The sequence below is a fragment of the Suricata suricatta genome, chromosome X, assembly GCF_006229205.1.
Source record: "Suricata suricatta isolate VVHF042 chromosome X, meerkat_22Aug2017_6uvM2_HiC, whole genome shotgun sequence".
NCBI lineage: Eukaryota > Metazoa > Chordata > Mammalia > Carnivora > Herpestidae > Suricata > Suricata suricatta.
In genome coordinates this window covers 11,563,498-11,589,511 of record NC_043717.1, presented here as the reverse complement: position 1 = coordinate 11,589,511, position 26,014 = coordinate 11,563,498, and the positions used below count along the sequence as shown (strand labels likewise).

General features: G+C 41.2%; 1 protein-coding gene across 1 annotated transcript in view; it reads right to left on the bottom strand.

The window, feature by feature from the left end:
- The window catches only part of GRPR (gastrin releasing peptide receptor), a 28,049-nt gene extending 3,241 nt beyond the window's left edge, over positions 1-24,808 (bottom strand). The window contains exon 1 of the mRNA XM_029930843.1: positions 24,396-24,808. Within this exon, the coding sequence (XP_029786703.1) occupies positions 24,396-24,808 (413 nt within the window). The remainder of the gene's footprint in view (positions 1-24,395) is intronic.
- Positions 24,809-26,014: the final 1,206 nt, after the last annotated feature.

Below are 26,014 nucleotides of genomic sequence, written 5' to 3'. Positions count from 1 at the left end.
GAAATTTCCCGGCTTTAGCACTGAACATCCTACATCCTGGGAAATCTCTCAGTCCCAGCAAACCGTGACAGCTGGTCACCCTATACCAGTCTAACGGTAACAAAGACTGCCCCGTGGAGGAGTCCTGTCTTGAGTGGCAATTGCCAGGCCCTTGTATCACCACCTCGCCTAGTCGTGGGCTGGGGCCATCCAAAAGGAGTGTGACCTTAGTTACTCTCTCTGGAATAGTCACTGGGCGGGAACTGCCCGGGAAAAGCATGACCACAGCTTGAAAGCTGAACTGGACTCAAGGAACTGACAGCCGCAGGCTATCAGATAACCACACTCCCTGCAGCTCGGTAGTGAATCTTTTGTTCTAGGGAGGTCTGAGCAGAGCAACCCAATATCTGCCACTACTCCCCATACAACGCAACACCTAGCACCATGGGGTGCACACCTGTTCTGTGTGCACTTGTCTGAGAACCCACTAGAGGATGAGCCTCTGGTGGGCAGAGTATCTTCCATCTTGGCATTTTCCAGCACTGTGATTTGCACACACTCAACAAATATTTGTTCCATTTAACATGAGCTGGTATAGTGTGGAAGTTGATGTGAATTGGGACCAACTAAATGTGAGGGTGTTCATTGCTGAAAATGCTCTGTTAAACTTGGTTCTACTGCTGATACTCTATTATATGATAGACTTCAGTGATGGGGGAACACTTATTTCCACTTGCTTCCACGTTGATTTATCTCCCATTGGGTTAACACTCTTTGCTGCACCCTGATTCCTTACTCACTTTCTGCCTCCCTCCAGGGAAAGAGGCGTGAGTTATTAGAGGTGAGTTTGAGAAAAAGAACCTGGCATGTAGACTGGGCTCAGAGTAGACAATAATGGTTGTCTAATTGTCCCTGACTGGGGGAATGACACATGCAATATAGGAACTCAGGTGTTTGCAAGTTCATTATTGCTGTGGACCAAGTCACAGTCTCCAAACAGCTTTATCAGGCATAGAAGCAATTATTTTTATCATTCTCTATTTCTTTATCTAGCTCTCTCTTCCCAGCGCAGGTAGTAAAGAGAGGGTTCTTACTTAATGGACATCCCCAGCATTCTAGAACGATACTGTAGTCCTGCTTCAGTGTACCTGGGTTTGCTTGTCCATCCACAAATTAGTTCATTGTAAACAATTAACAGAATAACATAAAAACTTCAAATGAAGTTCTATTTTCTTCTGACACTTTCTCTATTCACTGTTCATCTCAAACATTTTTATTCCTAGTTTAGAATGTAGGCAAGAAAGTTATATCTTTAGTTAAAGGTACATGAGCATCTTTAGCCAAGAATATCTCTAATAAATCAATTAGAGATAAAGTAGTAGTCTAAGTTACTCCAAGTGAAGTGAACTGAACTGTACTGAAGTGAAGTGAAGCTGATTCACTCCTGCATAGGGCAGAAACCAGAGTGAATGGCTTACCTCCTTCCCTCTTGAGAATCTTGTACTCCTAAGTGCAAAATGACATGGGAACCGTTGAGTGTCTATTTCAAATTCATAACTTTTAAATATAAAAGATAGTACAAAAACATTACTTTTATAGTTTTTCCAGAAAATTAATTTTAATCTAAATCTAAATAAGCTTCTAGATCTATGTACCAGTTTTCAGGAAATGTGGCAATAAAAGAATCTGCTAAGTGATGCCGTGAAGATACAGTCAGATCCTGAATTGGAAAATTCTATAGGAATGACTCCGTTTTTTTTTTTATAACAAATATATAGCATAAAAAAGGAGGGAGAAAAAGTTTTAAAAAAAAGGAAAATGGTTATAGACCTCCGGAGATGTGTAATACACATTAATTCAGTGCAAAGTGGAGACTCCTTTTAGATTTTGATTCAAACCAAACAACCATAAAAAGATATTTTTGACGCTATTGAGGAAAATCAAATGAAAAATTATTCAGATTTAGTACTGGTGATATTAAGAAATTTTTTTAAATTTATTTTTGAGAGACAGAGAGAGAGACAGATCATGAACAGGGGAGGGGCAGAGAGAGAAAGAGACACAGAATCCAAAGAAGGCTCCAGGCTCTGAGCTAGCGGTCAGCACAGAGCCCGACACGAGGCTCAAACCCATGAACTGTGAGATCACGACCTGAGCCGAAGTCAGATGCTCAGCCGACTGAGCCACCTAGGCGCTCCTAAGCAATTATTTTTAATATACTGGGTGCAATAATGGTATTGTTGTTCTGTGGTTTTAAAAAGACTGTATTTGTTAAAAACATGCCTTAAAATATTTATCATGAGTATATTTACAGTGAAATAATATAATATCTAGGAGTTGCTTTTAGATATTCAGATACATTCATATATCACTTATACCATTAAAAAAATAAGTAAAGGGACTTAACAGAAGACTATGCGGGAAGGGAAGGGGAAAAAATAGTCACAGAGAGGGAGGGAGGCAAACCATAAGAGACTCTTAAATACAGAGAACAAACTGAGTGAATAGGGGTTGGGGGAGAGGGGGAAACGGGGGTTGGGTATTGAGGAGGGCACTTGTTGGAATGAGCACTGGGTGTTGTATGTAAGCGATGAACCACAGGAATCTACCTCAAAAGCCAAGAGCACACTGTACACACTGTATGTTAGCCGATTTGACAATAAATTCTATTAAAGAAACAGAAAGCTCCACACTGAGATATAGTGTGGCAAATTTATAAACTTTAAGGTTATAAAAAGAGTTCTTGTACCCAGGTAGAAAAAATAAATCATTACAAGGATGGAAAATAAGTAAAGGGGCACTTGGGTGGCTCAATTGGTTAAGCATCTGACTCTTGGTTTCTGCTCAGGTCATGATCTTGTGGTTTTGCGAGTTCAAGCCCTGTGTTGGGCTCTGTGCGGGCAGCACAGAGCCTGGAGCCTGCTTGGGATTCTCTGTCTCCCTTTCTCTCTCTCTCTCTCTGCCCATCCCCGATTCACACTGTCTCTGTCTCTCTCAAAATAAATAAATAAATAAAATTTTTAATAAGTAAATATGAACCACAAACAATTTTGGGTTTTGGAATATTCATAAAATATGAAAGTAATTAAAGAAATCCCATTTACTAAGCTCTTGCTTTGTGCCAAGCAGAGAATACCATCTACATTGTCTCATTTATATTCCAGACAACAGATAGGTGCTATTATCCTCATTCTACAGGGGACAAACCTAAGGTCACTGTCAGAGGTGGTGGAGTCAGCATTCAATTAAGGACAACTCCTTTCAGGGTGTCACAGCTCTTTTAGAAGAAAGCTTTGGGTAAATCCTTCTTAGAAGCAGAGAAACAGCAGAGGTTTCCCAAATGTGTATGGAACACACCAAATGTTCCCTGGAAGTCTAATGGTTTTCTAGAGCATGGAACAAATCAGTCTATTTCTTCTTCTGGTTTAAACAGCTCTCTCTGGAGCTCCCAATGCAAGGAGACACCACTGGGTTAGTTTGAGTCTGGTTGGACTGGGGTGACTACTTAATCTAAACCAGCCAGTGAACTGCCTGTCCAGTTACTAAAGAGCCTCCCTTTCTCTTAAGCATTTAAACTGAAAAAATGAGAGTATGTAATTAGTCAACAACAGATGATGGCAAGAAAAGATTTTGAGGCCAGGTAAGGGATTGGGCATATTTAGACTGTGTGCAAGATGATTAAGCAGCGTAGGTAGACTGAGAGAAAGAGGGAGACATAAAATCAGAAGCTGAGATGAGGTGGCCCTAAGTCAAACAGAGGGTCCTTGGTTCCTGGCTCATGAACTGCTTTTGAATGTACAAGAGGCCTCCTGTGACACTCTTAGAATCTCCTGTTCTCTTTTCACTTGAGTTAGTTTGAGTGGCTTCTGTTCTTTGTCAACAAAAGAGCCTTATCTAGAATAGTTAGACATGATGGACATTTAAAGTTATCATCAGGTTTATTTCCAGCATCGTTTTGCATACATCATCCCCTACTTGCTGCCCTCTGAGAGAATGGGCTGTCCACTTTAATTCTACCCAAGAGATAGACTAGCCCATGGTCTGTTCCTAAATTCTCCACTGCTTTCCTGCCTTCCTCCTTTCTTTCTGCCCAATCCCAGAGTCTCCATTCATCTGAGTCCTATCCTTCCAAATTCCAGTTGATAAGTGTCATCTTGATAAAGATTTTGCTGCCCAATCTTGGCTTCCATAATTCCTGTTCTTTCTCCTAACCTAATTTTATGACAGAATTATTGATTCCTCTCATGTAATGCTTACTATGCACCATCATGAAATGTTTGCTAGCTTTCTGTAGGTATGTCTTTTCTGCCTGACTTTCTAATAAATGTCCTGAGGTTAGAAGCTTGTCTTTTCCTCTTCTCTTCTTTCTGTATCACTAAAAAATATTCCAGGTCCCTTGTTCTGCCTACCACTTACTTCAAAGTAGAGGCTCAGTGCATACTTGCTAATTAATTGACTAATAATATGTGTCTTGCAGGTGTGTATCTTATTTCCAACTTCTCAAAAATGAGAGTAGATTCACTTTTACATAATTAGTAAAAATCTTTCTTCCACAGACTGATGGATTCACTCCTCTGATACCACAAGGCTCAAGACAATTGCGTCGCACTCCTGAAAACATCTATGCTTCATTTTTCTTATGCAAACATTGGAAAGGTCAAAAACGTTCTGTGGAATGAGATTAATGTCTCAAAGAGATTTTTGGCAAGTAGAAGTAGCTGGCTCCCACACCCAGGTTGGAAACCTTTGCCCATAGAAAAGTAGGTCTTTTATTCAAATATGGGCAGTTCGTTTATTTTTAAGGATTGGCATTTCAGCCTTCATTTGTAAATTACCTACTGAAGTCTGTAGGAGTTGTTGAACAACACTATTTTCAACTCTCCTGATGCCCGCTACCTGGAGCAGACTGAAGTGAAGCGAAAACTAAAGGAATTAAGTGGTTTCTAGGTAATTGGCACATCGTCGGCATTTAAATTAGAATCCTAATACCTAATCAGATTTGACAAGACTATTAAACATTGGTTCTATTTTCTCCTGAGAATAATGCCACGAACTCTTCTGAAGAAATGTGAGGCAGTTATTAGCTGACTTGTAAAATGACTATAATCCAGAGTCATGGAATCTTATCTTCCTTTGAGCTATTACTCTGCAAATGGAAAACTTGCTGGTCCTTGGTGCCCATCGACATTATCTTTAAGTGTGTAACAGATTACAGTTATTCTTTTCTGTTCTTCTCTCCAGGCCAAGTAACTCCAATGCTTTTTTCACTCCTTCTTAATATATTCCAGTTTTCTCTGGGCTTTAATGTGGACTTGGGAGCAGAGATCTGGTTCCTAATGGTGATTCTACCAACTAGATTTATGGTCTTAGACAAATCACTTCGATGTTCTCATCCCTTAATAGAAGATAATAGCCACAACCTTCAATGTTATTCACAACCCCTGAGGGAGAGGTTTTAGGGGAACAGGATATTCACATAGTCTCAAAGAGTCTCCCTATAGACTATCTAACCACAAAGAGGGAAATGTACCTTTATGTTGGGGAGCTCCAGAAGTCACCCCTTTAACCAAGTAGTCAAACCCAGGCTGACCTAGTCAAAGTGTCACAAGTAGGCACAAGATCTAGGTCCCATGATACTTTTAGGATTTTAGAAAAGTATTTTAATTTCTTTTAAAAACCAGAAGTAAAAAATGAGTATAATGCATCTTGGATCATATTTATCTTTATGCAGATATAATTATAAAATATTTTTTATGGAGAAAAGATTCCATGAAGGTAAAAATGCCAAGGGCCCATGAAATTCATAATTTGTCCCTGATTAAATTTAGCATCACAAATAATGGGACCATCTGAGATCATGTGCCTCCTGATATAATGCAATAGGATGAACACAACACTGCCTATGCAGTTGTCTTGCTCCACATTTTTAATCTGAATCTATATATGAAGAAACAATCAGACAAACCCCATTCTGGTCCATTCTATCAGATAACTAGCTTAGATTCCTCAAAGCAGTCCACATCATTTTTTAGAAGAATATAGGGAACTAATGTTATACCTTAAAGGAGATTAAAGAGATATAGTAAGTAATCCTTTCACAACATATACATACAGCAAATCATTATGTTATGCCTCTTAAACTTATATAGTGTTATGTGTCAATTATATCTCAATAAAACCAGAAAAAAAGCAAAACATAACAACCCAATGCAATGTATAAACCTTAACTTGATCCTGGATTTTTTAAAAAAGTAATAAATTTCATTTTTTTGGGTAAATGGGGGATATATGATTACATATTTGGGGCGTCTGAGTGGCTCCATCGGTTGGGCATCTGACTTCATCACGGTTTGTGAGTTGGAGCCCCACATCAAGCTCTGTGCTAACAGTTCAGAGCCTGGAGCCTATTTCAAATTCTGTGTCTCCCTCTCTCTCTGCCCCTCCCCCACTAATGTTCTGTCTTGTTCCATCTCTCAAAAATTAATAAATGTTAAAAAAATTAAAAATGAAAAAGAAATATGATTACATATTAGATGCTATTAAGGAATTATTGTTCATTTCAGTAGGTGTGATAATGGAATTGGGGTTGTGCAGAAGCCTGTCCGTGTTCTTAGGAAACACACACTGAAATACTCAGGCATGAAAGGTCAGGATATTTGCACCTTGCTTTCCAGAATTCAACAAAATAAAACAAAACAAACAAACAAATATGTGTGTACACATGCACACACACACACGGGAGAACAAGAACAAAGTCTAGGAAATGTTAATTGTTGAATGTGGGTGGGTATTGTACAAAAGTTCATAAACAAGGGAAAATATACTAAAATAAAGAATTTTACAAAAGATAAAGTAACAGTAAAATAACAATGTTAACATAATGTGTTATATATTTTATTGACTCTAAACCCTTTTGTTTTCGGAAAAACTTGATTATAATTATAAAGCAACTGACTGTGTCATTTCTGATTAGTGCCTATCCCCGGAATGAGGGAATTGTCTTCTTTGTTACATTCGTATTGTTCTCTTAGGCTTGCAATTTTAGAATCATCTCTCATCTGTAGGGTTTTGTTTTGCTCTGTTTTGTTCTGTAGGGATAATTTTAAGCCACTTGTCCATTTGGGAAGGTTAGTGTAATTAAAACTAGATCACATACAAAAAAAACCCCCAGAGCAATCTGCCAAACCTCTCCGAAACCTGAAAGTGCAAAGAAGAATAAGGTGCCATTGTCGAGCCTTCTATGCGGTAGGGCCCGTTCTCCTGCCGCCCGAGCTGCACGTGAGGAGGGACCCTGTGATGGGCGCTCAGGGAGAGACGAGCCTCAGTTTGGACACTACATATGACTAACGTTTACGTCAACTTTACTTTGAACTAAAAATCAATATAAATAGAAGTTTTGATACTTTCCTCCCTTACCTGTTAGATCAGGTTGCACCTCTCCTGGAGGGCAGGAACCCCACTTTGCAGTCTGTTATCCCATAAGGTAGTTGCCAGAAAATTTAGCGAATGTTTCAGGGAGTTCTCTAAGGGTTGGCAGAGGAGACCTTTCTCCTTGTCCTGGGAGGAAGCGAGCTTTAAACTCAGGTGAGGGCCGAGGATGGTGAGCCATGTTATAAAGTGTACTCATACTTTTCCTTTTTCTCATTTTCTTCAGAGATAGATCAAGATACATATCACTTGGTCCATGCAGGCCCATCTCTGAGGAAAGTCCTCAAGTTACCTATTTGTGAACTGCAGTCCCCCCTCTATTGGGTTCTTTCCCTGCAGGCACACAGGCCCTCCCTGAGCGCAAACCCTGCTTTGCGGAGGGGCGTCCATAGCGGTCCTTCCCTCTCTAGTCTGGCTTGACGTCAGCGCGATCACTTTCTTGCATGTAAAGTCCTACCTCTGATCCCAGAAAGAAGGATCTGCTTCCCAATAAAAGAAATTTTGTTTATTGCTCCAGCAGGTGAAGGAGCCATTGGAGGGGCAAGGTCTGCAGGCAGCCAGACTTCTATATACCTCTTCAAAGGCTTACTTTGCAACTCCCATGTGGGAAGTTCTTTCTTGCAACAGGTTGAAGAGGAATAAGAGCATTCTGTACCTGGGTTTCAATTAGCTTGATTCTGTTACAACAACAACAACAACAACAACAACAGTAGCTAAAACTTATTGGAGACTTACTATGGATCAGGTAACTACGTTATGAGCTTTGTTTAAATTATCACTTTTTAAAATCATAACAATTCTATATAGTAGGTACTAATATTATTGTTCGTTTACAGATGAGGAAACTGAGGCAGTATAACTTTTCCAAGGCCACGAGTGCATTCATTGGAGACAAGATTGGAGCCCATGCAGGCTTCTTCCTTTCCTGATGGTCCTGTGGTTGACCAGGCAGCCTGGGCTTTCTGGTGTAGAGGAGGAAAAATAATTTTCTCTGCTATGCTAGGTTCTTGGCTGAGACCCACCCACTCACCCATAATAAAAGGCAATTTAATAGGAGAAAACCAAATAGAAGTTTAATATCCTGTATACCTCCTACACACATGGGAGAGACCCAGGAAAATGGAGTAACTCCTCAAAGTGACCCACGCCACCATCTTAAATACCTTTTCCAGTTAAAGACCAAAGAAGATGGTGGGACAGTCCTGAGAGGCTAACCAGGAAAAGTATAGGAGACAAGAGTAAGGCTGTTATGCAGATCTAAATCCCAGCCTTCTCCGAAGGAGACAGGAGCTCCTAGAGATTTAGAGTCATCCTCTTCCTGGTACAAAGACAGAGGCACCCTTACAAATGGAGATTTCCTATAAATGTAAATGTCTCTTACCAAAAGGATAACTTTGATTAGGGTTTTCAGAGCTTGTCCTGTGTCTGCTGTTTCTTAAAAAATAATCAGCCCAAAATAATCCTTATGCCAAAGAGGCACATTTTGGGGGTAGCGAATTCTTTTCCTTTATGCTGGCATTGAAATTAAGGAAGAAAAGCAAGGAAATGATGTTTCCTACCTAGTCCGTCCATGGTGAAAGCACCGTGTTTCTAGGCAGACACAAGAGTCCTTTCTTCCTTGAGTCTGGTACACTCTTTCATTGCCACACACACGCCCTGACGTTCTCTGTGGCCTGTGCCTAGAGTGAGGTCTGAGCTCGCTCATAAATTCAGAGGCCTCAGGGCCTAAAGAGACCATGTGAAGGAGACACTGGAACCAAGCTGAAAATGGCATCAGGGAAGCTCTACAGTCCAGAGGCTGGCAGCAGGCTGGGGAAAAGAGGTGCTGTTGTGGGGAAGGTTCCGAGGGCAAGTACTGTTGCTAGGATATGGGGGATGGAGAGGCTGAGATCTAAAATGGAAAGCGAGCTACAGACAATTGTTGGACATCTTATGGTGCTCTGTCAGAGCAGTGGGGCAACTACTGACCCTTGGGTCCAGAGTGGGTCTCAGCAGGATGACCAATTCCGAAGCTCAGTGCTAATCCCGTAAGGGAATCTGTCAGAAACGGTGGAAGCAGGATGAAATATTATGGTTCCCAGCGGGTATGTTTAAAATGGGCAAGGAGCAGTAACCCAGTTAGATCTCAGTAGGTGTGCAAACATCCTGGCACACGTTGTTCGGACGCCATTCCTCAAAACTGTTATGGGTGGAAGAGCATATATTTATAACTTGTTAGACTTTTTCAGCAATCTATGAGCCAAAAAGTTTGAAGAATGTTTATAAATCTCACTTGCAAGCTGTAGTTAAACATGGCCTGCATTTGCTTTACTGAGTAACACAGAAGAGAGCAGAGAATGGGGAAAAATCGCAAAGACAGAGAAAAATCACCCAGGCTCTAGGGTAGAAGGTAAAGTAGCATCAGGGTAATAAACTGTCTTCATAAATTGTCATTCAGCCCCAGACAGTCCGTGAGATGGGGATTTAGGTGCAAGTAGTTTGTTTGGGAGGGGATCCCAGGAAGCACAGGGAGGGAGTGGGGAGGTGGGACAGGGAGGGAATAGAAGCCAACAAAGGTTACCACTCAGGGCAACTGGAGCACGGGCCCGCTGGGGGCCCCTCTAAGCACTGGTGAGCCCATTCCAGAACTGTGCCACCAAGGCGCGAGGAGGCTGAGGTGTTTCCCAGCCCTCTCTGGTTGAGGATGGTCTTCCACTGTTAATTCTGGAGCGTTCCTCCAGCCCCAAACCTTCCCATGGCCAGATACCACTCTCACTCAGGGAAACAGCAAACCCAGCTCTGTAAGTGACCCCCAGGGAGTGCAAGGAATATGGGTGCGCCACCAGTAGTGACCGATACGTAATTTCTTCTCCCAACACATATACAGAAAATGAAATATCAGGGACAATGTTAGTTTTTAAGTATACTTCAAATTATGGAGGTTAAAAATAGAATTTAAAATTTTTTAATTTTTTTTAAAGTTTAAAAATTTCATTAAGTTTCTTTATTTTGAGAAAGAGAGAGAGAGAGCACAAATGGGGAAGGAACAGAGAGAGGAAGACAGGATCCCAAGCAGGCTCTGTGCTATCAGCACAGACAGAGCCTGATGTGGGGCTCAAATTCATGAACTATGAGATCATGACCTGAGCTGAAATGAAGAGTCAGATGCTCAACCAACCGAACCACGCAGGCGCCCCTCTTTTTTTTTTTCAAAATAAGAATTATTAAAGCTCAAAAATACCATCATGGCATATGAGTCATTATGTCTAATTATAAAAATTTAACAGCACTGTATTTACATAACCTTTTGTGAAAGGCTTTGTACATGGTGAAATGTTGGCTCAGCTTTGTAGCTTATTGGGTCCTCTGGCCTAGAAGGTTGATCCGTGTGGTGAAGGAGTCCAAGACGGAGAGAGAGAGGCACTGGATGGAAACTGAGAGCCCTCCATTCTACACCCACTTTGATAATTAGCTATTTTTGCATAGCATGCTGTATCAGTTTCCTTTCCTTGTATTTTTTATTTAACAAAAACTTACATAGCACTTTGTGTTCCTGGTATAGCTCTGAACACTTTTCATGAATTAACTTTCTGAATCCCTTATATCAATGCAAGGAAGTAGGTACTACTGTTGTCATCCTCTACTTACAGATGAAGAAACTGAGGCACAAAGAGGTGAAATAATTTACCCGAGGCCACATAGCTAGCAAGTGGCAGAGCCAGGTCCTGAGTCCAGATCTTAAACTATGAGATTTTCAGTTCTCCATTTTCTTCATCTGTGAAATGGAACTAATGATATCAAATGAGGTGTTTCAGAAGCACTTTGAAAACTAGGAAGCAGTATTTAACTAAAAGTTATTATTACTGCATTTCATGAAAAGGACTGTCCACTGAATATCAACTGATTGAGATTTCAACAACATCCTCTCAGCTCCCTTAGGAACTTTAAATATGCTACTGGTACATTCTTGTGACTACGAATTCTAACATTGCAAAAAGAAGTCAACACATCATTTCATTTCACCATTACAAAAATTATAATAGTCCTATCTGATATCTTAAAAGTAAATGCCCTTATCCCCATTTTACAGATCAGAAAACTGAGACTTATACAGTGATTTGCCCCAAGTCACACAATTGACAATTAGAAGAACCAGGGCTCAAACTCAGATATCTTTTCAAATTCAATGCTTTTGAATTTGTCCTCACTGTGAATAGTGCTCCACTAAATGTGACCTTTAAAAATAATAAAAGAGAGGGGCGCCTGGGTGGCTCAGTCGGTTAAGCATCCGGCTTCGGCTCAGGTCAGATCTCACGTTCGTGGGTTCGAGCCCTGCGTCAGGCTCTGTGCTGACAGCTAGCTCAGAGCCTGGAGCCTGCTTCCTGTTCTGTGTCTCCTTCTCTCTCTGCCCCTCCTCCTCTCATGCTCGGTCTCTGTATCAAAAATAAATAAAACATTAAAAAAAATAATAATAAAAGAGAAAAAAATACAATGAAAGAAGGAAGGAAGGAAGGAAAGAAGAAAAGACAGACAGTTACTGTATAATAGGTAGAGAGTTCCAGATGGGGAAGATGAAACAAATTCTGGGGATCGATGGTGATGAAGGTTGCACAACCATATGAATATACTTAATGCCACAGAACTGTACACATCAAAATGATCAACGTAGTAAATTTTACATTATGTATGTTTTACCACAATAAATGGAAGGAAAAAAGGAAGGGAGGAAAATGGATGGGGGAGGAAAGAAGGGAGAGAAGAAAAGCTTGTTAAGTTTGTCACTGTGCAGCTTTGGGGGCATCTTAAGAATCAACTGAAAAAGTTTGCTTTGAGTCAGCAAAGATATCATCGATGAAGATGGTCTAGACAGTTCATTTGAATGACTTTTTTCAGTTAAAAATTTTAGTAGAAAAGTGCTGACAGCCTTTTCCCAAGAGATCTCTTAAGGCCCAAACACTTCCTATTTCTCTAACCATTTAAGCTCGGAAGAGTCGGTGGGGGTACTGAGGAGATGACTCTCCCCGAACACGGTTCCCCTTTTGAACAATTTGAAAGGGACTTGCTTGACATGAAGTCACTTACTTACATGAAAAGACCTTAGAGGGGGCAGCACCGTGCATGATGGTGAAACATTTGGAGGAGGTAGTGAGAAGCTCAGCATCTGGTCAATTTTTGACCCGAAATCAAATGTGCGTGATGTGACAATGTCTCATACTTTAAAGCACCAAACAGCTGTCTGATTCGTATTATATTGTTTTGCTTATATCCTTTACGAACTCCATCCTGGATGACTGGACAGGGGTCATGGATTCCCCTAGGTCCTACTTTGATATTGTAATGGCGATATAATGGGACAGAGGGCAGCTGTACTTGTGGTGAACACAGCATAATGTATAAACTTGTCAAATCACTAAGTTGTACACCTGAAACTAATGTAACATTGTGTGTCAACTCTACTCAATAAAAAAAAAAATAGTGAACACTCACTGCTGAGTGACTGCGTCAGCAGGGGCCCACACACTTCTACGTATCAGGGACAGCAGACTAAGGATCTACTGCCCACATCTGTCCTTCTGCTTGTTCTCAGGCTCTGCTTGGCCCTATGGATATAAAAGTCCGTGACCACTAAGGATTTAAAATCTAGTTGGCGGGGGGGGGGGGGGGGGGGGGGGGGGGGGGGGGGGTCACCTGGGTGGCTTAGTCAGTTAAGCGTCCAGCTTCAGCTCAGGTCATGATCTCATGGTTCATGGGTTCAAGCCCCACATCAGGCTCTGTGCTGACAGCTGACTCAGAGCCTGGAGCCTGCTTCAGATTCTGTATCTCTATTTCATTCTCTGACCCTCCCCTGCTCTCACTGTCTCTGTCTCTCAAAAATAAATTAAAAAAACATTTAAAAAAAAGGAAAAAAATGATAAAATCTCATTGGGGAAGCAAGCTATACCCAGGTAAAGCTCTCAATGAACAACAGAATGATACTTACATATTACGTTCCCCTTTGTGAGGCACTCTCAGACAGATGATGCTGGGTCAGCCTGTGAAGTGCTTTTATCATGGTCAGACATATGAGTCCATGTTTAATGACAAGCCTATTTTCTGTATCATTATGGAATATAAAACTCAGGAGTCATTAAGTCCCATTTCCTTCACATACAGAGGAGGAAACTAGTGCCCCCAGAGGTCCGACGGTTGGTTAGCTGAGAACCAAGACTGGAACCGGGGTCTCTGGATCCCCGGGTTAGTTCTATATGACTATAGCACTTCAAAGTCTCAGGTCTTTTTAAAGCACCAGTAAAGAATGCTTAAAACTAAATATTTATTATACTTCTCTTCATTCCGTATTTCATGTTTTCCTCAAACCATCATTTTCACCTTCAATTTCACCTCTGCTGACAAGTTACAAAAGAAAAGAGGCCAGATTCGGATTTCTCTATTCTGCTGGGTGTTTCCAATACTTTAATGTGGAAGGGGAAAAGAAAAGAATGAAATTCTTAAAAATCTGTTTTGACTGCCATTTCTATAAAAAGAAATAAACATTTTCCATATGGGCTCATGGAGAAACAACTGTAATTTTGTTTTTACACCATTTTTGTATTGTTTTTAATATTGTGTTTAATGTATTTCTCATAACAGAGGCCTGACCCTGGTATGAAACTGCCGGATAATCAAACAAAACAAAACCAAACAAAACAAAGAACAGCACCAATGAGAAAAAAAGAAACCTTGAAAGGCTTAAAGTCAACCTGTAGTTATTCTATTTATACATACACAGCATAAAGAAATAAGTGAGTCACATGGACATATTATTATTGTTACAATAAGTTCTTCTGACACTGGAAATAAATAAATGTCTTTATGTGCTGCACTACGCATTTTCTCCCGACTTCTTTCCTATGTAACCTTCAGCTATTACCACTGGCCAATTGGTCTGAGTACAATACAAAAAAAGAGAAAAAAGAAAGAAAGAAAAGAAAAAGAAAAGGTAATAAAGGGGTGAAGTTTAAAGAAATGTACCTTAGGAGCATGTTGGCTATTTCCTTCCCATGAAATTTTAGCTGTCCTCAATCGCTGCATAACTAAATGTTGGCTCTAGCTCCCGCGTGCTGGGGCTAAGAGTCCTGGATTGGTTGAAAGACCCCGGAGGCTTTGATGTCCCTACAGTGTTTGCAGGCCTCAGCTGAGACTCCTCACTTACTCACTTTGAAGTTAGCCAGAGCTCACTTCTCTGAATCTAAATTGCTGAGATCATTTGAGGCTGTGAATGCTGATCCTACAGGTCTGACTAGGGAGTTCCGTACTCTTCTTCAGAGGAACTGGGATATGGAGAGTTTCGAGGGCAGCGGACCAGGTCCTTAAGAGAGGTGGTCTGGGATTTTCCACCATTGATGATGGCAGACTAGCTAGTTGCTGAGCAGCTCTCCTAGCATGAAAAGTTACAAAATCTCTTTGAAAACATCAGAGAAATACCAAGGCATTAAGGATTCAAGGGGCCAAGATTCTGGAGAGGAGGGAAGTGTAAAGGGATGAAGCTATTATTGTTCAGCATCATTTTCCCCTTAAGGCATTTATCAAGTTTCAAGCAGCAGCAGAGAAATAAAGCTGAGCGGAGCTTCTAGCAGTTTGGGGAGGAAGGAGGTCAATAAATGGAGTTTAAGGGCCACCTAGGAGAGGAGGTCAGCTAAACACCCCAGGCTTTCAGTTCAGATTTTCAAAGGGGTACACCTTAGGAGGAGGGGTGAACCAATTCTCACAAAGACCAAAGCCCAGCCTCCAATCTGCATGGTCCCCAGTCAGGTCAGGTATACTGCCACCTAATTGTCTGCAACAAGCAAGAGCTAATCTTTTCTGGAAGATAATAACATCCAGAGCCTCCAGTTATTTACAATCTGTTATATACAAGATCAGGTAGTCAAACAAAATTGCCTCGTATACCAGGAGGCAAAACAAAATGGCCAAAACACCGGAGACGAAAATCTATAATAGAAATAGGCTTACAGAGGTTCCATATGTTACAGTTATCAGAGAGGGATTTTAAAATATATTGGGACTAATTCAATAAATTAGATAACAAGATGGACCCAAATGCAAATTCTAGAATTGCAATATAACAAAACTGAAATTAATAATTAAATGGAAGCTTCAGAAGCAGCTGAAGAGAAGATTAGTGAGCTGAAAATGGCCAGACTGACGTATAGTGAGAAAAAAGGCTGGAAAATATAGAAAAAGGAGTAGGAAATTTATGGGATTGGTGAGATGGTAAAATAAAAATGTGATGAAAATAGTTCCCAGTAACAGAGGCCTGACCCTAGTATGAAATTTTCTGCCTCAGTGAAAGCAAAAATAACCAAAGGAGGAAGAAAACTTGAAAAGCTTGAAGTTAACCAGCAGTATCCTGTTTATATGAAGACAGCATTAAAAAGGAGGGAAAAAGAGAATGGGAGAGAAACAATATTTGAACTTGTAATGGTTGAGAACTTTACAAAACTGGCTAAAACTTCAAGCCACAGATTTAAGTAAAGCTATGAATCTCAAGCAGGAAAAATACAAAGACAACCACAGCTAAGTGCATCACAGTAATGCTTCTGAAAAACAAAAATAAGGGAAAAAAACTTAAAATTAGTCAAAGGGAGAAAAATCAATAATTTGAAAGAAGCAACAACAAAACTGACACCAGCCATCACATCAGAAGTCAGAGTACAATAAATGGCGCCTTCAAAGTGTGAAAGAGAAATGCCGGCCTAGAATTCTATGCCCAGGGAAAATCTCCTCCCCAAATTACCTCCAATAAAGGCATTTTCATACACACAAAACAAGAAAATGTATCCCCATTAGACTTAACACTAAGTGAAATACTGAAGGGCATTCTTTGGACCAAAGTAAAATTATCTCAGATGAAATCACAGAGATGCAGGAAGAAATAGCAACAGAAAAGGTAAATATAGGAATAAATTTAAATCTAAAAGTAAATGTAAAAAATGAGTAAATGTAAAAAAACCTAAAAAAGTATGTAAAAACAATAAACATAATGAGTTGTAGGTTTCAAAATTCAAAGAGAATTAAAATAACAAATAACAAATAACTCCCCTCCCCTCCAAAAAAGGTAGGAGGGAATTAAAGTGTCCTTGGGTTGCAATCCTTGAATTGTCCAGGAAGTGGGAAAGTACTAATTCATAGTTAATTCTAGTAAGTCAAGGATACATGTTGTAAACTGTAGAATAGCTCCTAAAAGAATACTAAGAAGAGCTTATATAACTAAACTCATGGGGAGGGGTAGAATAATTAAAATATTGCATTAATTAAAGAAGGCAAGAAGAAAGGGAACAAGGATAATGAAACAGGTGAGACCAATAAAAAGCAAATAATAACATAGTAGATTTAAATCCTGATACATCAGCAGATTCAAATTTATCAGAATGTCTGTGTTCATAGGACAGAAACCTGTAGCCAAATTACAAAGAGCAAAGACATTTGTGTAAAGTCACTCATGTTATGCATATCCACAAAATACCAACATGGATGAAGATAATTTAAAACATAATACAAAGACATCATGGCAAATAGGTTAATGGAGATCATCACTTAAATGAGTATGTAAGATTACTCAAGGCACAAAACTTCAAATACTGTGAAATTATATGGTCCAGAGAGGAAAGAAATTTGATAGTGGCTTTCTCAAATAGTCTTAAACATTTTATAATAATCTAAACATATATGACATAACCAGTAATGAGTTATGGAGCTGAAAGAAACTTCTATTTTTTTAATGTTTGCTTATGTATTTTGAGAAAGGGGAGAGGGGCAGAGAGAGAAGGAGAGCAAGAATCCCGAACAGGGTCCACACTGTCAGTGCAGAACCCCAATGTGGGGCTCAAACCCACAAACTATGAGATCATGACCTGAGCCAAAGGCAGGAGTCAGATGCTCAACTGACTGAGCCACCCAGGTGCCCAGGAACATTTTTAACCTCTCGTTAATAATAAGTCAATTTTATTCAACTATGTAACAAGTCTGACTTGTCTTTCTAAATTCTGTATAGAAAAGAATATCATTGGGGTGCCTGGGTGGATCAGTTAAGTGTCCAACTCTTAGTTTCAGCTCAGGTCATGATCTCACAGTTCATGGGTTCAAGCCCCAAGTCAGGCTCCACACTGACAGCATGAAGCCTACTTGGGATTCTCTCTCTCTCTCTCTCAAAATAAATAAATAAACTTAAAAAAGAAAGGAATGGGCTACTGATGATGTAACAACATGAGTTGCAAGAAACCAGACTTAAACAACTATACACTGGATAATGTCATTCATGTGATATTTTGGAAAAGATCAGTGGTTTCCACGAGCTGAGGGTGGAGGAAGGAAGGGGGTAGACTACACAGGGACAGGAGAGTATCTGGGTGTTATGGAAATATTCTACATCTAGACTGTAGTGGTGGTGGTTACATGCTGTGTAAGTTTGTCAAAATTCAGAGAAATGCACACCTAAAAGTTTACCGTATGTAAGTTACACTTCAATCTACCTGAAAAAAGAAACTGGATGATGGAATAGTGTTGGTCATTCCTTTAGACTGAGTGGCCAATGAAGACCTCCTATAGAAAGTGATGTTTAATGTGTAAAATGAACCAGCAACCTCTTAGAGGTTCCTATGCAAATCAGATCATTTCAAGTAGTAGCAAATATCACATACTAATCAGCAAAATTTCAAAGTTGACTGTAATAAACAAAATCCCTTGTTCCATTACTGGGAGGTAGAAAGAGAGGAATGGAGAAATTTTTTCTTTTATTCTGCAAAATATGTGTTATAATTAAGAGAGAATTTATGCAAACCCTACATACCAGGAGGATTTACAAGTGCAAAAATGCTAATTTAGTCTATTTTCAAAGGATGTTATTGACAAGTACAGTTCAAAAAATCTCGCCAGGAAGCCCTTTTAGGCTATGCAATATGTTTCATGATTAAGTTTGTGCTTTTTTTTTTTGGCCTGTATGCATATTAAATTGCCAGAAATAATTCTTAATTAATCACATAAAAGTATAACTCTTTAAAAGATAACATGTGAGAGACAAGGTCAAAATTCTTTTTTGCCCTTCCCTCCGCAGCACTCCAGTTGAAAGAGTCTTGCATCTGCCCTCTGGGCGCTCCAGACTCTGCCAGCAGCCGTGACACATCTGTCACTGTGGGAAAACACAAGTTGAGTTTCCTTGCCAGAGAGGCAGTGTATGCTTCAGAAAAGTCATCCTGTGGAGAAGTTATGGACTGCTGGCTCGTGTAAACCCCTCCAACAGAGGGACTTTCTGGAAAAGATGCTTTGCAGGAAATTAAATTTTCATCTCCTGTGCAAAATAAGGCCAATCTCCTTGGAATCAGTGAAGCTGGGCCTCTAGAACATTAGAGGAGCCTTGGGAATCACTGGAGTGATCCCCTTAGAAGGCACCACCTTGGAGTCACTCAGCTTATCTTCCCTCAGAATAGCAGGGTTTGAGATCAGTAGGTCCCACTGTCCAGGGAAGGGAAGTGGAATCAGACTCTGTGTTTTCATGGTTTCTGAAGAAAAAGCTCCAGTTCCCCTGAAGGGATTGGGACTTAGAATGAGGAAAGCAGGATCATAGTCAGACTGTACTCTGAACCCGTTGTGACAAGGCCAAATTCCATCTTTTGGTGTCTGTCAAACAAGAGTTTGAACTTCAGGATGACTTCTACTTGTTGCTGCTCAAACGTCAACCAACCTGTGGTTAGTGTCCTCTTACTAGAGGAGCTAGTAAGCTAGTTAGGAGGCATTTGATATTTGCCTATCTGAGGAATCCCTGATACTCTCAAGGAGAGAGATCAGCCAACATGGGTCTTCGAATGGAGATTTGGACCCCAAGACACAGAGCAAACTCTCTTCTGTCCAATAGAACTTTCCGCAATGATGGAAATATTCTGTATCTATACTGTCTAGTAGAGTCACATGTGGCTACCGAGGCGTTCACATGTGGCTGATGTCACTAGGAAGCTGAATTTTTAGTTTTATTTAATTAGATTTAAATTTAAATAACCACTGTGGTTAGTGGCTAACATGTTTGACCACGCACCTTGAGATATCAGGAAAGGTTGAAAACTACATTATCTCATAAATTCCTTGTAATGACCTTGAAGAATCTGTACTTTAAGAAGTTTGCATAAATGCAACACTTTCCTGTTTCTTTGCACATTCCAAATCACAAGGGAGGGGGAAAATTTTGAACAGTCTTTCCTGTTCTGGAATTAAAGAAGGATTGCAATTACAGTGGAACTCCTGTATACATCCACCCTTAGGGATCATTCTGCCAGGTCCGTTCTAGCACAAGTAGCAGTGAATAACAATACTGAAGCAGGCACGATGTAACAAGGGCGTTATATGCTGTCAACATTAAATCGGGGTGCCTGGGTGGCTCAGCCAGTTAAGTGTCCGACTTTGGCTCAGCTCATGATTTCATGGTTCATGAGTTCAAGCCCCACATCGGGCTCCACACTGACAGCTCAGAGCCTGGAGCCTGCTTCAGATTCTGTGTCTCTCTCTCTTTCAGCCCCTCCCCTGCTCGCTTGCTCTCTCTCTCTCTCTCTCTCAAAAATAAATAAACATTAAAAAAACATTAAATGTAGCTTTAATCTTTACATTTACTGGAAAAGAAAACACAAGCTCTCCTTACCCTCCTCCTGTTGAGGGTCCAATTCAGGTCTTAAATTCCATTTACATAATACTGAGGTGCCTAGTACAGAAATGGGCATCTAGTAGGAAAGACCAATATGTAGAAAAAGATATACATCCATCCAACCAGTGTCCATCCATCTGCTCATCCACTCATCCATTCACCTGCCTTTTCATCTGTCCATCCATCCACCCATCTCTTCACCACCCAAATCTATTCATAGACTCAGCAAGAAAGATTTTTCTCTTATTTATCAATGAGTTCAATGAGCCAGTTTTTACTTATTTATCAATGACAGCTTAGTAGAGAGGAAGAGGTAAGAAGCTGGTAACTGTGTTTTTAAGCATTTTAAAGAGTGTGCTTTCAGATGAATTCCAAAAAAGGAGAAGAATAATAAAAATGAGAAGAAAAGTATGAATTAATTAACCATAATTTTAATTAACCAATATTTACTGGTCATCCATTTGGTGCAAAGAACTGTGTTAGGCACTGTGGAAGATATAAGAATGTATAAGAAATCTTTACCCTCAGCATTCTTAATAATCTACTTGAAAAGTTAAAGCAATGAATACACAAGAGTCTACAAAAAGACAAATGAGTGCAATATTTCAAAAGAGGAAGATGACAGAAGTCACAAGATAGTTCATGTCTCAGATAATAAACTTTGTGTTTAGGGTAGGGTCCGGAAATTTGGGCTAGAATGGTTATATGGGGGCTTTAAGAGGGACACTTGAGCCAGATTCCAAATGATAGGCAAGATGACAGATTACAAAAAATTTGGAGAGACCGTAGAAATAATCTAGCTTAACTCTGTTTCTTCACAGATGATTCAACTAAGGACAGAGAGTTAGTGACTTGGTCTGACTTCCTTAAATGGGCAGTAATGGCAGCAAAAAGCCTAAAAGGCAGGACTGTTGACGCCCATTCCAAGCCCATACATCACACGGGGAGTAGACTCTTCTACATAGGAAAGGAGCGAGCATTGTGGAGAGTGCACACGACACAGCATAAGCAAGGAAGTGGAGCCAGGGACTTGTCAGTATAACCACCACGTATGCACACATCAGTGCGTGTGTAACGGGGGAAAAACATGAAAGGAGAGGGCAGAGGGAGGGCAGGGACCAGAAGTGAAGGGGCTTGAATGCAAATCTGCAATTGGTCAGCTTTGTAAAACCCAGAATTCTGCCTTGAAGTCTCCCTTTGACACAGTGGCAGCAGTATAAACTTTTCCAGAAAACCGTTATTCCTTTCGTATTAACTAAGATTCCAGTTTGCCTGGGGAAAGGGAGGACTGCAGAAGGGAGCCGGGGATGAGTCCTGGCATTGCTGGGGAGCCTCCAGGGCACGGGGACGGATGATTATCAGAAACCCTGAGTCAATAGATTTAGGATAGAGGCTGTATGTGTTTTGAGCTCCCCAATGATTTGTGACGATCATCCAGTTCGGAGGGCCTTCTGGTTCTTCCTTTTGCCAACCTGTCAAATACAAACTAGCACTTTAGAAAACTCTTTGATGATATTTACTAAATAGACGCCACCAGTGATCCAGCGATTCCATTCCCAGGCTTAGACCCAAGAGAAATAAACATGTATGTACCCCAAAAGGCATGAATAAGAATATGCAGAGTAGGCTATGAGCAGCCCCCAACCAGCAACAACCCAATATCCATCAGTATTAGAATGGATGCACAAACCGAGGTATATTCACACAGTGGAGTAGTACACAAGAATTAAAAAGAACAAACCATTCCTATGTGCACCAACATAGATGACTCTCACAGGCATGAGAAGCGTAAGGAGTATGATTCTATTTACATGAGATTAACGACCAGCAAACATAATCTATGTTAACTGAACTCAGAGTAGTGATTGCCTCTTTATGGGGGTGGGTATTAACTGGAAAGAGCCATAAAAGAAACTCGTCGGGTGCCAGATAGTCTATATCGCCAGCTGGGTGCTGGTTATGTTGCTGTGAAGACGTAAGTGCAAATATATTGAGCTATACATTTGTTCACTTTACTGCATATAGATCATACCTTGTTGAGAAAGAATATAGACAGTGTGTGTGTGTGTGTGTGTGTGTGTGTGTGTGCGCGTGCGCGTGCATACGTGTGTGTTTGCCCTGCCAACCTCATGGGGTTATTATAAGACTCCAATAGCTTTTAAAAATGAGATACGGGCGCCTGGGTGGCTCAGTCGGTTAAGCCTCCGACTTCGGCTCAGGTCAGATCTCACGTTCGTGGGTTCGAGCCCCGTGTTGGGCTCTGTGCTGACAGCTAGCTCAGAGCCTGGAGCCTGCTTCCTGTTCTGTGTCTCCTTCTCTCTGCCCCTCCCCCTCTCATGCTCTGTCTATGTATCAAAAATAAATATAAACATTAAAAAATGAGATAAATAGTCAGGTATAGTTTTATATTATTTAGCAACCTCAAAATTTATTCTTGTTGAAATTGGCGAGATGCACTACCTGTGATTCAGGTGATCCATCAGCTTTTTCAAGCCTCAGCAAAGCACCAAAAGTTAGTTATATGGAAGCTTATAGTAGTTTCTGAACTTGGGAAGGACACACAATAACTATGAAGTTGCTGAGAACACACTAGAGCTGCCAAAGGGGGCAACCTGGCTTTTGAAAGGGCCTTTCTGCCAATGGGGAGTTTGATCTGCTCGCGAACTCTGGGGAGAGCTCCCTGCAGCTGCATTTGTACATTCCACGCCCTCACTTTCCTCTCTGCCTCCGCATCCTAGATCGTAAACACCGTCTACACCACTGCACCCACCAACCCCAAATCCAAAATCTCAACTTCCCATCAAGAAAATGGCCCTCATCCCGGGGTGCCCTCGTTCGTGGGTCATGAGCCACAGCCCTCCGCTGGCTCCAGAGTTTGCCTGCCTGGATCAACACGGGGAAACAGCCTGCGGCCATGAGCACCTGCCGGGCAAATGCTCGGGTTCGAGCAAGCCGGCGGTGCGCGGCAGGAATGGAGAAGCCCTGCCTGGCCAGTCCTCGTGCAAACCTGGTCTCTGGGCTATTAGTTTTCCATCTTTGAAAATGAACAGCGTACTTCAGGCAGCTAAGTGTAAACTCGTGTCCACAAATACTGATAACATTATCTTTATTTGTCCATTACTTGACAGAGCCAGATCACCTGGGGACTGTTCCTCTATAAAATGAGAATCCACTACCATATGTATTAAAATGTGGGACATTCCCTTCAGAGTATAAACTTTGAGGCGCTTCCTCTGTGCTTCCCCACTCTTCTCTCCAATCAGGACGGATCTCTAACACTGTATCATACCGTGGGGTTTAGAATCAAAATGGATAGGCTCTGGCTCTTTGTTCCGGTTTTTCCTCATTTGACCGTATGCTCCATGATGTTTCTGGAGTCTATCCATCACTAGGTCCGGTTTCTAGAGCTCAGAAGTGTGTAAAGTACATGCAGCAACGTGCGTGAACAACCCGCAGATATTTCCTGACTAGTTCATTCCAGCAAGAGTTTTTTACAGAAGAGATGCTCGGTAAATGCTCAAAGACTGAATATGAATCTTTAAGAATGAATACATGTGAATTTGAAAGCAACATGTGCACACAAGAAATGCAGTTCACGGATATGAGTGTTTCCCAGAATAAAATACTAGAGTCCCTCCCCTCACCAAAAAAAACCCCAAAGGCACTGAATGTGGAAGTACATCACTAAAGATATTAAAATTCAAAATCAAACGTGAATGAAGCTTTCTCAAGGAGAAAAAAAATCCACATCATGCTTATTTCACTGAAGAGATACTTAGAAAAACCAATATCTGGTTACAGAGAGAGCCAAACACAAGATCAGCTGTGAGAAAAGTTACTCTGAGGAAAATAAATTTCAAGGAAATGCTGCCTATTATCTCCTCTTGCTTATTTCTGAAAGCATATTTTGAGAAAGAAATTCAGTGAGACTTTTCTGTTCTCTGATGACTTTGAATTGCTTCAAAGAAATATTTGCCTGGGGTGTAAACTCCATTAGGTATGATTTTTTTTTCTCGCCACCCAATTAATTTTGCAGGGAGGGAGAAGTGAGGAAAAAGCAACGCTAAATCAATTTGTCTCCTGCAAATGAACAATCTTAGGCTCGGAAATTTTTTTTCTCATTTGTCCCCTTCCCCTTCCATCCCACCACTCACTTTTCTTTCTTACACCAGTATGTCAAACTACAGAAGTAATCTCTAGAAGGAAAACATTCCTGGAAGGGAATTGGAGTTTGAGTAAAACTTCCCTTCAGCAAACAGCTGTGTCTGCCCCCAGGGCGGTGGCTCGTTTACCCAGGCGTCTGTCACCCTTAGAGAGAATGTGACTCTCCTCTAGAACTTACCTGTCGGCCGAGAGTGCCGTGAGGGTGAAGACAGACACCCCCACCGAGGTGAGCTGTATAAAAGGGATCAGTTTGCAGCCAATCCTGCCGAACAGCCATCTGTCAGACAGGTACCTGCTGGCGTCCACGGGCGCGCACGTTACCAGGAGGAGCAGGTCTCCCAGCGCCAGACTGGAGATGAACAGGTTCGGCACGCTTCGCATGGCCTTCACTCTACAGAAGATCTTGATCAGGGTGATGTTGCCGACGAGGCCTATCAGAATGATGACCCCATAGATTGCAGGGATGACATACAGGATCCCCGGGTGGGACCAGTCATCGCTCATGGGGACATCTGCACCTTGACTGGAGACGTTGCAGTGCAAGAAGTGGTCCATTTCCAAGTTCAAAAGCAAACAATCATTTAGAGCCATCTTCTAGATCCTTTCCCACCTGGGAAGTGCTCTTAGATGCTGTTGCTTAACTTTGATTTTGCAGTTGGGTGAAGATGAGGATGAATATCTGTGCTGGGCTCTTTATCTTCTTTAATAAAAATGCTCTGAGTACATGCACACTGTGGCGTCCAGAACTGTCTGGCACGATTTTGATGCTGATGCTGCCGTGCGCGTCACTTGACCAATGTACTACATGTCTCTATTCAATAACAACAAACACTCAGCCAGAAAGGGCTCAGAATGAAACCCACTCGGTATCGACTCTTTCTACCTCCATTCTAGTCTGAGTCTCGCTGGCTGCAGTTTACTAAGAACTTTTGGCCGGCTACTTTCACACGACATTTCCTATCTTTCCTGATATTTAGAACCTGAAGGTTTAAAGTGGGTAGAAAAAAAACTGCACTGAGAAAGCTTCAACTCCTATAGGCAGGATGCTGTGCACGTCACTGACTTAACCAGCAAACGGCAGCTCTGCTGAGCTGAGGCTCTGAAGAGGAACCAGGGCTAAGTACAGACAGAGAATGCCAGCCCCCTGCTGGACACCTCAATCACTGCTCTCCCCAGATCCACCTGCAGACTTGAACAGATACCCTTGGCTTCTCATCTAGGATGCGGCACCTATGGCAGGTATTTAATAAGCCCTGCGAGCCCTCTGCAGAGCTCCTGCAAGTGTCGCTGATACTATGCCCATGAAGCTAGACAAAACTCACACCCCATTTGCTCATCTTTACCAGTACATTAGAATGACATGGTAGGCTCGCTATGAAAGGAGGTCTATATCTGAATTAAATGCACACAGATGCACAGGACGTCCCGGCGTGAGCTGTCCCGCCAGCCTTCCCAATGCCTCTTTGAACGGGGGCTGCTACTGAGGAAAAATCGGCATAGGATTTGTGCCTTAAACCTTCAGTCACGGACATCTGGGAAAAGCAGAAGCAGAACACGCACACGCTTCTCCACAGATTTTGCAAACCACTATTGCTCCCTTTGCCAGGGAGAAATAAAATTGGAAGCCAGCTGCATTCTCAACTATCAGTAGTCTTTTCCAGAAAAATGGGATTTTTCTCATTGGATCTAAAAATTACATCAACTGACATTTTGATGCAGTTATTTGCAGTTTTTTAATTGAATGCTTGTCATGTTCTATAGTAACTTTCCTCTTAAGCTCCTAGTGGGAAATGAACT